This window comes from Hemitrygon akajei, unplaced genomic scaffold, assembly GCF_048418815.1.
Source record: "Hemitrygon akajei unplaced genomic scaffold, sHemAka1.3 Scf000070, whole genome shotgun sequence".
Taxonomy (NCBI): Eukaryota; Metazoa; Chordata; class Chondrichthyes; order Myliobatiformes; family Dasyatidae; genus Hemitrygon; species Hemitrygon akajei.
The window spans coordinates 1,466,684-1,479,284 of record NW_027331956.1 but is presented as its reverse complement, the minus strand read 5'-3'; the positions used below and the strand labels follow the sequence as shown (position 1 = coordinate 1,479,284).

General features: G+C 44.2%; 1 protein-coding gene across 1 annotated transcript; it reads left to right on the top strand.

Annotated features, from left to right (window-relative positions):
* Window positions 1-308: 308 nt before the first annotated feature.
* LOC140722133 (zinc-binding protein A33-like) lies at window positions 309-11,036 on the top strand. The gene is made up of 6 exons (XM_073036929.1): window positions 309-404; window positions 1,093-1,188; window positions 1,606-1,839; window positions 2,168-2,190; window positions 2,278-2,396; window positions 10,261-11,036. The coding sequence occupies exons 1-6, from the start codon at window positions 372-374 to the stop codon at window positions 10,815-10,817; spliced, it is 1,062 nt and encodes a 353-aa protein (XP_072893030.1). The 5' UTR covers window positions 309-371; the 3' UTR covers window positions 10,818-11,036.
* The last annotated feature ends 1,565 nt before the right edge of the window (window positions 11,037-12,601 follow it).

Here is a 12,601-nt window from a genome sequence, read left to right as displayed (position 1 = left end):
CGAAAGGACCGATCGAGAGTTGGACCGAGGAGGCAATTTGTCCTGTCTGCCTGGATTTCTTCACCGATCCGGTGTCACTGGAGTGTGGACACAACTTCTGTCGTTCTTGTATCACACGGTGTTGGGAAAGGGAGGAGAGAAACTCCTGCCCGGAATGTAGAGAGGTGATTTCTGACCGCACCCTCAGGGTGAATCGGGCTTTAGTAAATCTGGCTGGAAAAGCTCGAAATCTAAACCTGAATCCGAAAGGGAAGGAAAGTAAACGTCACTGCGAGGAACATGAGGAAGAACTGAAGCTGTTTTGCGAAACGGACAAGACACTGATCTGTCTGATCTGTAGAGATGCGGAGGAACACAAAGATCACCGCCTCATGCCGATTAAAGAAGCTGTTAAAATCTACACGGTAAAACTAACGTTAATTTAATACTTAACACATTTCCTTTGTCCTACATACCATCACAAGAGACTCCATAACCAACACATTATTCTTTGCAACTTCCGCCATCTGCAACGGGATTCTAGCATCTCCGTCCCACAGCCCACTTCCGTACCCCGCAACTCACCGCTCTCTATACGGATCGCGCTCTACGTACTGTATCGCCTTGATCCACTCGCTCCTCACCACTGATCTCCCTCCTGACATTGATATCAGCAGCGGGACAAGTGCTACACCTGACTCCTAACCTCCTCCCTCGTCACCATTCAGGGCCGCAAACAGCCCAGTTCCTCCCGTTTCTTCCATGGTCGATTGTCCTCTCGTATTAGATTCCTTCTTCTCCAGTCCTTTACCTCTTCCACCTGTCCCCTCTCAGCTTCTCACTTCATCACCCTCCCCCACGTTCCCCCTCACGTTGTCTTACCCGTCACCTGTCAGCTGGTTCTCATGCCCAACCTTTTTATTCTGGCTTCTGTCCCATTCCTTCTCAGTCCTAATGAAGGGTCTCATCTCGGAACACCGACTGTTTATTTCCCTTGAATAGATGCTGCCAGACTCACTGAGTTCCTCCGGCATTTTGTGTGATAATCGGGTTTGATCACCTGTTTCTTTTAATGCATCTTTGTTTCTATTTCCTTCACTCTCTGACTTCCAGGATCTGCAAAAATCTTCCTTAGACTCTCTCACAAAAAAGGAATCAGACTTCCAGGAAAAGGAGCAGCAACAGAAAGAGAAGATTTCCGGAGTTCGGGTGAGGCTTCCTGAGCGGAATTTCTGATATTACTGTCGAGTTTTGCTCCATTTAGTGCAGAATAGCCGAGTATCGCAGCTCCAGTGACCTGGGTTCGATCCTGACCTCTGCTGTTGTCTGTGTGGAGTTTGCATGTTCTCCTTGTGACCATGACAGTTTCAGACACATTTCAAGGACATGCTGGATGAATGGTTAATTACAATTAACACTGAGAAGGTCGAGGAGGGTGTATGTGAATCAGTTGGCCGTTAATGGGTCAGTGAGGGAGAATAGGTTTCAGGAAAACGTGAGGGAATGTGGTTGACGGGAATGTCTCAGAAGTAGTATGGACCCCAATGGACCGAATGGTCACCTTAATGTCATCAGGGAATACAACACAGCAATGCAGTAAACTAATCTTCACCTTTCATTCGACAGGAACAGTCACACAGCGTTCAGACCCACATCACATCCCAGTTTGCTGAACTGCGCCAGATTATCACTGAGAAAGAGCAGAGCTTACTCAGGGATCTCAGGGAAGAAGAGAAGAGGATTCTAAATCCAATGGAGATAAATCTTCTGCAGATTCAAGAGAATATAAGGTTTATTCAGGAGGAAATCTCGAAGTTAAAGGAACAGATGGATCAAAAAGACAGTGTGATATTTCTCAAGGTGAGCGATTACATTTCAATTTGTTTCTGTCAAATTGAACTAAATAAACAGTGGTACATTTGAAATAAACAAAGCACAGCGGCCAATTCTACCAAATCAATTGCCGCTGCTGGTGACCTCACACAGAGTGTTCTCCTTGCATGACGAACCTCCAATCATTCAGCTAATGACATTCTAAATATCAGAGATAGATATTCGATCCTTCATCAGCAACATTTAAGCGATGAAATTTCAGCATAATTAATCATAAATTAAGCTGAAATGAATCGGTCAATGATGTGAACAGTAAGTCCAATTCTAATCAGATTTGTGTTTTTATTTATTTCAGGAGGAATCTCGTCAGAACAGGAGGTAGGACATGCTCTTTACTGAAACCCTGTATGGATTTGTAAAATACTTCAAAATTCCAGTTTATCACCCGCAGTTTAATATTTACAGAATCAGTGATGATGTCCTGGAATTGTCAGTGACAGATGAGGCGCTGCCGGTTGGAAAATTCGTTCACCCCTATTTGTTGAACACAGTGCTGAGAGAAACATTTGATGCTATTAAGCGAGGTAACATTTACAAAGATTATGTTTTCCTTGTTCATGAAACACTGTTAAGTTGTAAGTTGAAGCAAGAATTGGCTGCGATAATGGACTGAAGGGGAACTGAAGTTTATTCCACATCAACCCCACCGACTAGGAGGGATCACTGTCACATGGTCAGCTGGAGATGTCAGACCCCTGAACACACCAGCACAGGGTCACAATACAACTAATACACGGGGCTGGTAGATGAACCACTGTGTCCTGATCCCAGGCACACTGCACTAACATACCAAGACATGAATTTGAATCCTACCACAGAGCTGGGAATTTAATACTGACTTGATGATATTGTAGGGAATAAAAGCGAGTAAAAGCGAGTGTGGTGACAGGGATTGTCAGGAAAATGCACAAGTCCTTCGTGTGCAGTGAGTCCAGTGTCAACCTGTTGTTCGAGGCGGAAGAGGGGAGTGGTAGTGATAGGGGACTCAATCGTCAGGGGAACAGACAGGAGAATCTATGGATGTGAATGGGACACCTGAATGGTACGTTGCCTCCCAGGTGCCAGGGTCCGAGACGTCTCGGATAATGTCCGCACCATTTTGGAGAGGGAGGGAAAACAGCCAGATATCCTGGTGCATTTTGGGACAATGACATTGGAAGTAAAAGCAAAGAGGTCCTGAAAATAGAATTTGGAGAGCTTGGTAGAAAGCTCAGAAGCAGCACCCCCAGGGTTGTAATTTCTGGATTGCTGCCTGTGCCACGTGCTGCTGAGGGTAGAAACAGGATAATTTGACAGATAAACATGGCTGAGAAGATGGTGCTGGGGACAGGATTTCAGGTTCTTGGATCAGTGGGATCTCTTCTGGTGGAGGAATGACCTGCTCAAAAGGGATGGGTCGCACCTGGACCCGAGGGAGAACAATATTCTCGCAGCGAGGTTTGATAGAGCTGTTGGGGAGGGTTTAAACTAATTTGGAGAGGGTTGAAACTGGAGTGAAGGGGTAAGACTGATGGTAAGCATGAAAAGATTGCGTGCAGTCAGACAGATGTGAGGAGAAAATTGCAGACAGCAGGGTGAGTATCAGTGCATTAGGGATGCAGAATTAAAAAGGGTAGCAGATACAGTACACAAAGTGTTATATCTCAATGCATGGAGTATGACAAATAAGGTGGATGATCTTGTTACACTATTACAGATTGTCAGGTATGATGTTGTGGCCATCACGGAATCGTGGCTGAAGGATGGTTGTAGTTGGGAGCTGAATGTCCAAGGTTACACAATGTATCGGAGGAAGGAAGGAAGGCTGATGGGGTGGTGTGGCTCTGCTGGTAAATCAGCAGCTAGATGTGACATAGGATTGGAAGATGTTGAATCCTTGTGGGTTGAGGTAAGGAACTGCAAAAGTAAAAAATGACACTGACAGCAGTCATATACAAGCCTCCCAACAGTCAGTGGGTTGAGTCCCACAGATTACAACTGGAAATAGAAAAGGCTGATGAAAAGGACAATGTTATGACAATCATGGGAGATTTCAACATGCAGGGCAATTGGGAAAATCAGGTTGGTAAAGGCTCTCAAGAGAGTGAGTTTGTTGAATGCAATGTGATGGCTTTCTAGAGCAGTTTGTCGTTGAGCCTACTCGGGGAACAGGTCTACTGGATTGGGTGTTATGTATTGAACAAGAGGTGAATAGTTAAAAGAAACCTTAGGAAGCAGTGCTCACAACATGACTGAGTTCAACTTGAAATTTGATAAGTAGACAGTAAAGTCTGACATTGTAGTATTTCAGAGGAGTGAAAGAAATTACAGTGGTCTGAGAGAGGATTTGGCCAAAGCAAATTGGAAGGAGATGCTGGCAGGGATGAGAACGGAGCAGAAATGGTGTCAGTTCTGGGAAAATGAGAAAGGTGAAGGATAGATGTATTCCAAAAATATATAAATACCCAAATGGCAAAATAGTACAACCGTGGCTGAGAAGGGAAGACAAGTTAATGTGAAGGCAAAAGAGAGGGAATACAACTAAACAAAAATTAGTAGGAAGACAGAGGATTGGGAAGCTTTTAAATATCTACAGAGAGGAACTAAAAGAATGATTGGGAGGGGAAAATTAAATGTGCATTGATTTGAATTGAATTGTCTGTATTACTTACATCCTTCATATACATGAGGAGTAAATATCTTTATGTTATATCTCCGTCTAAATGTGCAATGTGCAATTTATACTGATTTGTGACAAACAATATGCATGCTGGTGAATATAACTTAGAAATACAGTTGTCTCAGCACGAGTTAATCAGTCTGATGGCCTGGTTGAAGAAGCTGTCCCTGGAGCCTGTTGCTCCTGGCTTTTATGCTGCGGTACCGTATCCCGGATGGCAGTAACTGGTACAGTTTGTGGTTGGGGTGACCCTGGTCTCCAATGATCCTTCGGGCCCTTTTTACAATTAAGTCTTTGTAAAACAAGCTAGCAAACAATATCAAATTGTTTTTCAAGTATTGTAAAAAATGAAATAGAGATGAGAGTGGAAATAGGCCCGCTAGAAAATGCAGTCGAATATATAATAACGGGGGATAAAGAGATGGCAAATGAACTAAATGAGCATATTGCATCAGTCTTGACACTAACACTGTGCCCGGTGTTGAAGGGTTCGAGGGAAGAGAAGTGGGTGCAGTTACTGTTACAAGGGAGAAGGTGCTCAAAAAGCTGAAAGAACTAAAGGTACATAAGTCACCCGGACCAGATGAACTGCACCCTAGTGTTCTGAAAGAGGTTGTGTTAGACATTGTGGAGGCATTTGAAATGATCTTTCAAAAATCACTGGACCCTGGCATGGTGCCAGAGGACTGGAAAATGGCAAATGTCACTCAACTCTTTTAGTAAGGAGGAAGGCACCAGAAAGAAAATTATAGACCAGTTCACATCACCCCTATGGTTGTGAAGAAGCTAGTGTCAAATGTTAAGTTGAGGTAATGCGCTACCTGGTGACCCTGGACAAGTTAGGAAACGTCAGCATGGCTTCGTTAAGGGAATATTGTGCCTGACAAACCTGTTGGGATTCTTTGAGGAGATTACAAGTAGGATAGATAAAGGGGATGCAGTGGATGTTGTATATTTGGAATCTCAGAAGGCCTTTGACAAGGTGCCATACATGCAGCAAGTCAAGAGCTCATGGTATTACAGAAAAGTTACAGGCATGGTTAGAATATTGGGGGATTGGTAGGAAACAGTGAACGAGAGAAAAGGGATCCTTTTCTGGTTGGCTTCCAGATACTAGTATTTCACAGGGGTCAGTGTCAGGACACCTTCATTTTATGCTGTATATCAACATTTAGCTGATGGAATAGACCATAAGATTTATGAGCAGAAATAGGCCATTCGGCCCATCCAGTCTGCTCCACCATTCAATCATGGGCAAATCCAATTCTTCCGGTCATCTCCACTCCCCTGCTTTCACCCCATTCCCTTTGATGCCCTGGCTAATCAAGAACCTATCTATCTCTGCCTTAAATATAACTTGGCCTTAACAGCCACTTGTGGCAACAAATTCCACAGATTTTCCGCACACTGACTAAAGTAATTTCTCCACATCTCAGTTCTGAAAGGACGTCCTTCAATCCTGAATTCGTACCCTCTTGTCCTAGAGTAGATGGCTTTGTTTCCAAGTTTGCAGATGATACGAAGATTGGTGGAGGGGCTGGTAGTGTTGAGGAAACAGTTAGGCTGGACAAGGACGAATGAGGAGAATGGGAAAGAAAGTGGCAAATGATATACAAAGTTGGAAAATGCATGGTCATGCACTTCGGTCGTAGAAATAATGTACAGATTATTTTTTAAATGGGGAGAATTTTTTTAAATTGAAAGTAAGGATGTGATGCGGAGGCTTGATAAGGCACTGGTGAAGCCTCACCTTGAGTATTGTGAACAATTTTGGGCTCCTCATGTAAGAAAAGATGTGCTGGCATTGCGGAGTGTTCATTTCATAACGATGATTCCAGGAATGAAAGGGTTATCATATGAGGAACATTTGATAGCTCTGGGTCTGTTCTTACGGAAATTTCGAAAGATGAGGGCGGAACTCAAAGAAACCTGGAATGTTGAAAGGCCTATAAAGAGTTGATATGGAAAGGATGTTTCCCATGGTTAGGAGTCTATGACAAGAGGGCACAACCTCAAGATAGAGAGGCATCTATTTAAAACAGATGCGGAGAAATTCGAGCCAGCGGCTGGTGAATTTGTGGAACTTGTTGTGTGTACTTAAGGCAGAGCTTGATAGGTTCTAGATTGGGCACAGCATCAAAGGTTACGGGGAGAAGACCAGGTAGTGGGGCTGAGGAGGAAAAAAAAAGATCAGCCATGATTGAATGGCGGAGCAGACTCGATAGGCAAATGGCCTAATTCTGTTCCTATGTTTTATGGTTATCAGACCACTACACTGAAGCATTGTGAGAATGAGCTCGGACACACCAACAAGCATTGACATGGGTCAAGATTTCATCTCAGGAGAAGCACACACAGCATAACCGGTCTGGCAAAGCTCCCTCACACACATACACAGGAAGGATTGGCAGATTGTAGTCAAAGCCTCAGCAATGTACGTTGTTATTTCCCTCAGTAACCTGGAAACCAATCTCCTCAGACACAGTCATTTATTTATTTAAACAGCTCACACACATGTCATACATTGTCAGCACACACCAGACATGTGATGACACACTGTGACATAAATATACTTCAATGTGCACACTCTCCGTCAATGTGTGGTGCGCGCACATTCCCATTTGACACAAATTCCCATTTATGAATACAATCTGCAGTCTTTACCCAGTCTGTCTGTTCTGAGGTATTGAGCTGCCCTCTGACATGATGTCACTTCAACAGTTCAGAGACAGACTCCGGGATGAGATTCCTCAGGAGGATGATTTGGGAGGGTTTGATGAATGTCGAACCCACGGCCCAGTTCATCAATCTGCAAGACTAAGATGTCTTCTTGAGCATGTCCATTTTTATGTGTTTGCCCCATATTCCCCGAAGCATTTCCTATCTATGTACCTGTACAAATTTGTTTTAAAGTATTTTATTTATACCTGTTTCTACAGCGCCTGATGGCAAATTCCATTTACCCACCTTGCTCTCTGTGGGAATGTTACCCTTTAGATCCCTCATAAAATTTCCCCTTTCACATTCAATCTGAGCTTTCTGGTTCTGTACTCCCATTTCTCAGAAAATGACTCACTTTATCTGAGCCCCTTATGAATGTATTTACCTCGATAAGGGGTCACCCCTCAACATCCTACACTACAGCTAAATAGCTCAAGCTTCTCTACTTTCTGCTTTTAACCCAAGCCCCCAGTCCTGGTAACATCCTCCTGAAGCCTCCTGTCCAGTGTAATGACATCCTCCCCATATTCGGGAACCGGAAATGCAGACAATGCTTCAAGTGTGGTCTATCATCGACATCAAAGGCCTTGTTTAAGTTCATGTGGACAGTGTGGAATAGGCTGATGAATACAGGACTGAAGGTGTTGTATTTGAATGCACCAGTATACGGAATAAGGTCGATGATGTTGTAGCACAGGTAGAGATTGGCAGGTACAACGTTGTTGGCATCACTGAGTTTTGGTGGAAAGGAGATCCTGGCTTGAAGCTGAACTTTAAAGGATACACCTTGTATTCAAAGGACAGGCAGGTAGGTAGGCGGAGAGGCTGGGGAGTGTCTGTTGGTAAGAAATGAAATGAAATCCTTCGAGAGAGGTGACATAGGATTGGAAGATGGAGAATCATTGCGGGTAGAGTTACAAAAGTGCAAGGGTAAAAAGACCCTGATGGGTCATGAGGGAGGAGCTGACCAAAGTAGATTGGAAGGGGACACGAGCAGGGATGATTGCAGAACAACAAAGACTGGAGCTCCAGGGGCAATTCGGAAAGATGAAGTATGATTATACAGGGAGGATGAGGTAACCGTGTTTGACAGGGAAATCCGAGACAGCATAGAAGTGAAAGAGAGGGCTTACAATGGAGCAGAAATCAGCAGGATATCGGAGTATCGAGAAGATTTTGACGATTAACGGAAAGGAATTGCAAAGCCATAAGGAGAGAAAATGAGATATGAGGGAAAGCTTGCCTACAATACTCAAGAGGACACAAAAATGTAAAGAGTAAAAGAGAGGCGAGAGTGGATATTGGACCCCTAGAAAATGACACCGGAGAGGAGAAATGTGACAAAAGCCATGGCAGAGGTACTTAATTAGTATGGGACATTGGAAAAAAAAAGTTGAATTTCCCCATGGGGATGAATAAAGTATCTATCTATCTATCTATCTATTCTGTGTCAATCCTCATGGTGAATGATACTCACTGTATGTCAGAAATGTGAAAGTGTCGGGGTACAGAAATGAGTGTTGTTGCTGTTACTGAGGAGAAAGTGTGTGGGACGATTGAAAATCTGAAGCTGCCTGGACCAGATGGACTGCACCCCACTCTTTCGATGTAGTTAACTGAAGAGAATATGGGGGCATTAGTAATGATTTTTCAAGAATCACTAAATGCTTGGTCATTCCAGACGACTGGAAGTTGCAAAAGTCACTTAACTCTTTTACAAGGCAGAGCAGCTGGGAAAAGAAAATTATAGGTGAGTTAGTCTGGATGTGGTGTGGTTGGGAAGATGTTGGATTCTAGCATTAAGGCTGAGCTTTTGGGTACATGGAGGCAAATGATAAAATAGGGCAAAGACAGCATGCCTTCCCTTAAGGGGAAATCTTGCCTGACAAATCTGTTGGAATTCTTTGAGGAACACAAAGCCAAGATAGACAAAGAATGATTTGGATGACAGAATTGTTGCCTTTGTGGCCAAGCTTGCAGACGATATGAAGATAGGTGAAGGGGCAAGTAGTGCTGCAGAAGCTCGGAATCTGGGGAAGGACAGAGACAGATCAGGAAATGGGCAAATACGTGACAGATGGATTATCGGGTGGGGAAGTCGTGCATGCACTTTGGTAGAAGGAATAAAGGCATAGATATTTTTGAAAACAGAGAGAATTCAAAAATCAGAAGAGCAAAGGGACTTGGGTGTCGTTGTGCAGGATTCCCTCAAGGTTAACTTGCAATTTGTGTCAGTGGTAAGATTGGCAAACTCAATGTGAGCATTCATTTCGAGAGGATTAGAATACAAAAGCAAGGACGTATTGCTGATGTTTTATAAGGCATTGGTCAGACCACACTTGGAGTATTGTGAGCAGTTTTGGGTCCCTTATATCAGAAAGATGTGCTGGCATTGGAGAGGCTCCAGGCGGTTCCCAAGAATGATTCCGGGAATGAAAGAGTTAACATATGAGGAGCGTTTGATGGTTCTGGGCCTGTACTCACTGGAGTTTAGAAGAATGGCTGATTTATTACCCCCCTCAACCCGTTGGGCTGATGGGCCTCTGTGACCTCCTGTTAAAATCCATTCACTCACCTCCTTCCCATCTTAATCCACCCCTTTCTCGCACTCGTTTCTGCTGCCTCTCTCCCCTATTTATTTCTGTTCTTGAGGGAAGATGTCGAGCTGAAACGTAGCCTGTTCATCTCTCTCCACACTTGCTGCCTGACCCGCTCGGTTCCTCCAGCATTTTGTGCCCGTTTGACCGAGAAATCTTTGCTCTCAGTCCAGCGGAAAACCCACGGGGAGACATTAGTTGTCCATCTGCTTTCGTCGGGTTAAACTACGGTGAAGGTTCATGTCGGCCACCCGACCGCGTCTCCCCCCGATCCCCGGGGCCGCGCTGTCCGATTCTCTCCCCGATCCCCGGGGCCGCGCTGTCCGATTCTCCCCCCGATCCCCGGGGCCGCGCTGCCCGAGTCTCTCCCCCATCCCCGGGGACTCTCTAATTCTCTGCTTCTCCCGCCAGTCTCTGTCACCCTGGATGTGGAAACGGCGAATCCGTATCTCGAGGTGTCTGAGGATCGGAAGAGTGTGAGATGTACCGGGATCCGGAGGAATCTCCCTAACACCGGGAAGAGATTCACAAACTGGGCTTGTGTGCTGGGATCGGAGGGATTCACATCGGGGAGACATTACTGGGAGGTGGAGGTAACAGGAAATCGGGTCTGGTATCTGGGAGTCGCCGCAGAGTCTGTGAAGAGGAAGAAACGGTTCAGTCTGAGACCGGAGACCGGATTCTGGGTCATCGGGCGGGTTGATGACGTGTTACATCGGGATTGTGACGGGATTGGGAAGACCCTCCCCTCCCCCGAGTCCCGTCTCTCTGCCGGTCCCATCCCCGGGAGGGTGGGAGTTTATCTCATTTACGAATCCGGGACAGTTTCATTTTACAACGCGGAGACCAAGTCCCATCTCCACACCTTCACTGGGAATAAATTCACGGGGAAACTTCATCCTTTCTTCGCGACCTGGGATGGAATCCAATGGCTGAGAATCTGCTCCGGTTCCGCTCCGGGTCTGTAAACGGGGCGGGTCCCGGGGACCGGTGTCGGTAGTAAAGTCCCTGTACAGATAAATGTGCGGAGCATGCAGCTAAATACGTGGCTAAGGAGATGGTGCAGGAGGGAGGGCTTCATGTTTCTGGACAATTGGGCTTTTTACCCGGGAAGGTGGGACCTGTTCCGACAGGACGGTTTGCCCCTGAACTGGAGGGTGACTAACATCCTTGCGGGTAGATTTGCCAGTGCTGCTCCGGGGTGGGGGGGGGGTGTTAAACTAGATTTGCAGAGGAAGGTGAACCAGAGTGTTAGAGCAGATAGTGAGGTGGAGGAGGATAAAGGTCATGTGAGGACTGCATGTATAGACAGAAATCAAAGGTTTGTACATCAGGTTGTAAATTAATTTTCAGAGCTTTAGAAATTGTAGAAAATAAAGATTTCCAAAAAGATTTTAATGAAGAACATTACCAGAACCTGTGTGAAAAAGTGGCTTCTTCAGCTTTACACCTATCGCAATAATTGTCGATGTTAGGAAATATTTTGGATAGTCTCTCCTTTGTTAAATAGTAACAGTGAACAATTTTAAATTGAATTAAACACTGGCATATATCAAAGAAGAATTGACCATCTTCATTAACAAAGGTCATATTAAATTCTCTCCCAATGATGTTTAATTTTTAGTGATTAAGGGGATCTGTGTTTTTGCATTTATTTATTTTTATTTTCATTTATTTTGTGACGGTCGATTGATGACTTTTGAAGAGTTAATTAGCAAATATTCTCTCTCTCATACACACTTACTGCGATATTTTCAGGTTAGACATTTTCCACAAAAATAATTATCTAAGTTCCCATATATGCAAGAATCTGATTTGTTGGATACTATTTTGAATATGAATCCTTTAGTAAGAGGTTCCATTGGTAGAATTTATAATTTATTTTTAATACATTAATACAAAAAGATAACCTCCCACCTAAGGTTTATACATGATAGAAATATTTGTTGTTTGAGACGTGATAGAGGGGGAGGGATGAAAGGGGGAGGAGTGGCATTACTAGTCAGGGAAAATATCACAGCTGTGCGTAGACAGGACAGCCCGGAGGGCTTGTCTACAGAGGCCATATGAGTGGAGCTGAGGAACGGGAAAGGTGTGACCACACTAATAGGGGTGTATTATAGACCGCCCAATAGTCAGAGAGAATTGGAGGAGCAAACCTATATAAAGATAGTAGACCGATGTAAGAAACAGGAAGTTGTAATAGTAGGGGATTTTAACTTCCCTCATATTGACTGGGACTCCCAAACTGTAATAGGGCTAGATGGCTTAGAGTGTGTGAAATGTTTTCAGGAAAGTTTTCTAAATCAATATATAGAGGTACATACGAGTGATGATGCAATACTTGATCTCCTATTAGGAAACCAGACAGTCAGGTGACAGAAGTATGTGTAGGCGAACATTTTGGGTCCAGTGACCATAATGTCATTAGTTTCAAGTTAATTATGGATAAGGATGGGTCTGGTCCTCGAATTGAGGTTCTAAATTGGAGAAGGGCCAATATTGTGGAAATGAAAAAAGATCTAGGAAGAGTGGATTGGAATAATTTTTTTTCTGGCGAGGATGAGCTCAGTAAGTGGAAGGCCTTCAAAGGCGAAATTTTGAGAGTGCAGAGTTTGCATGTTCCTGCCAGGATTAAAGGCAAAGTTAACAGGCATAGGGAACCTTGGTTTTCAAGGGATATTGGCGATTTGGTTTTGAAAAAGAGAGAGAGATGTATAGCAGGTATAGGCAACAAAGAAAAAAATGAGGT

What these genes read in the sequence shown, in the direction of transcription:
- LOC140722133 (XM_073036929.1), top strand. Translation starts at nt 372, where the DNA reads ATGCCGATTAAAGAAGCTGTTAAAATCTACACG. An exon ending in AAGCTGTTAAAATCTACACG is followed by an intron (nt 405 to 1,092) that starts GTAAAACTAACG and finishes TCTGACTTCCAG; the next exon opens with GATCTGCAAAAATCTTCCTT. An exon ending in ATTTGATGCTATTAAGCGAG is followed by an intron (nt 2,397 to 10,260) that starts GTAACATTTACA and finishes TTCTCCCGCCAG; the next exon opens with TCTCTGTCACCCTGGATGTG.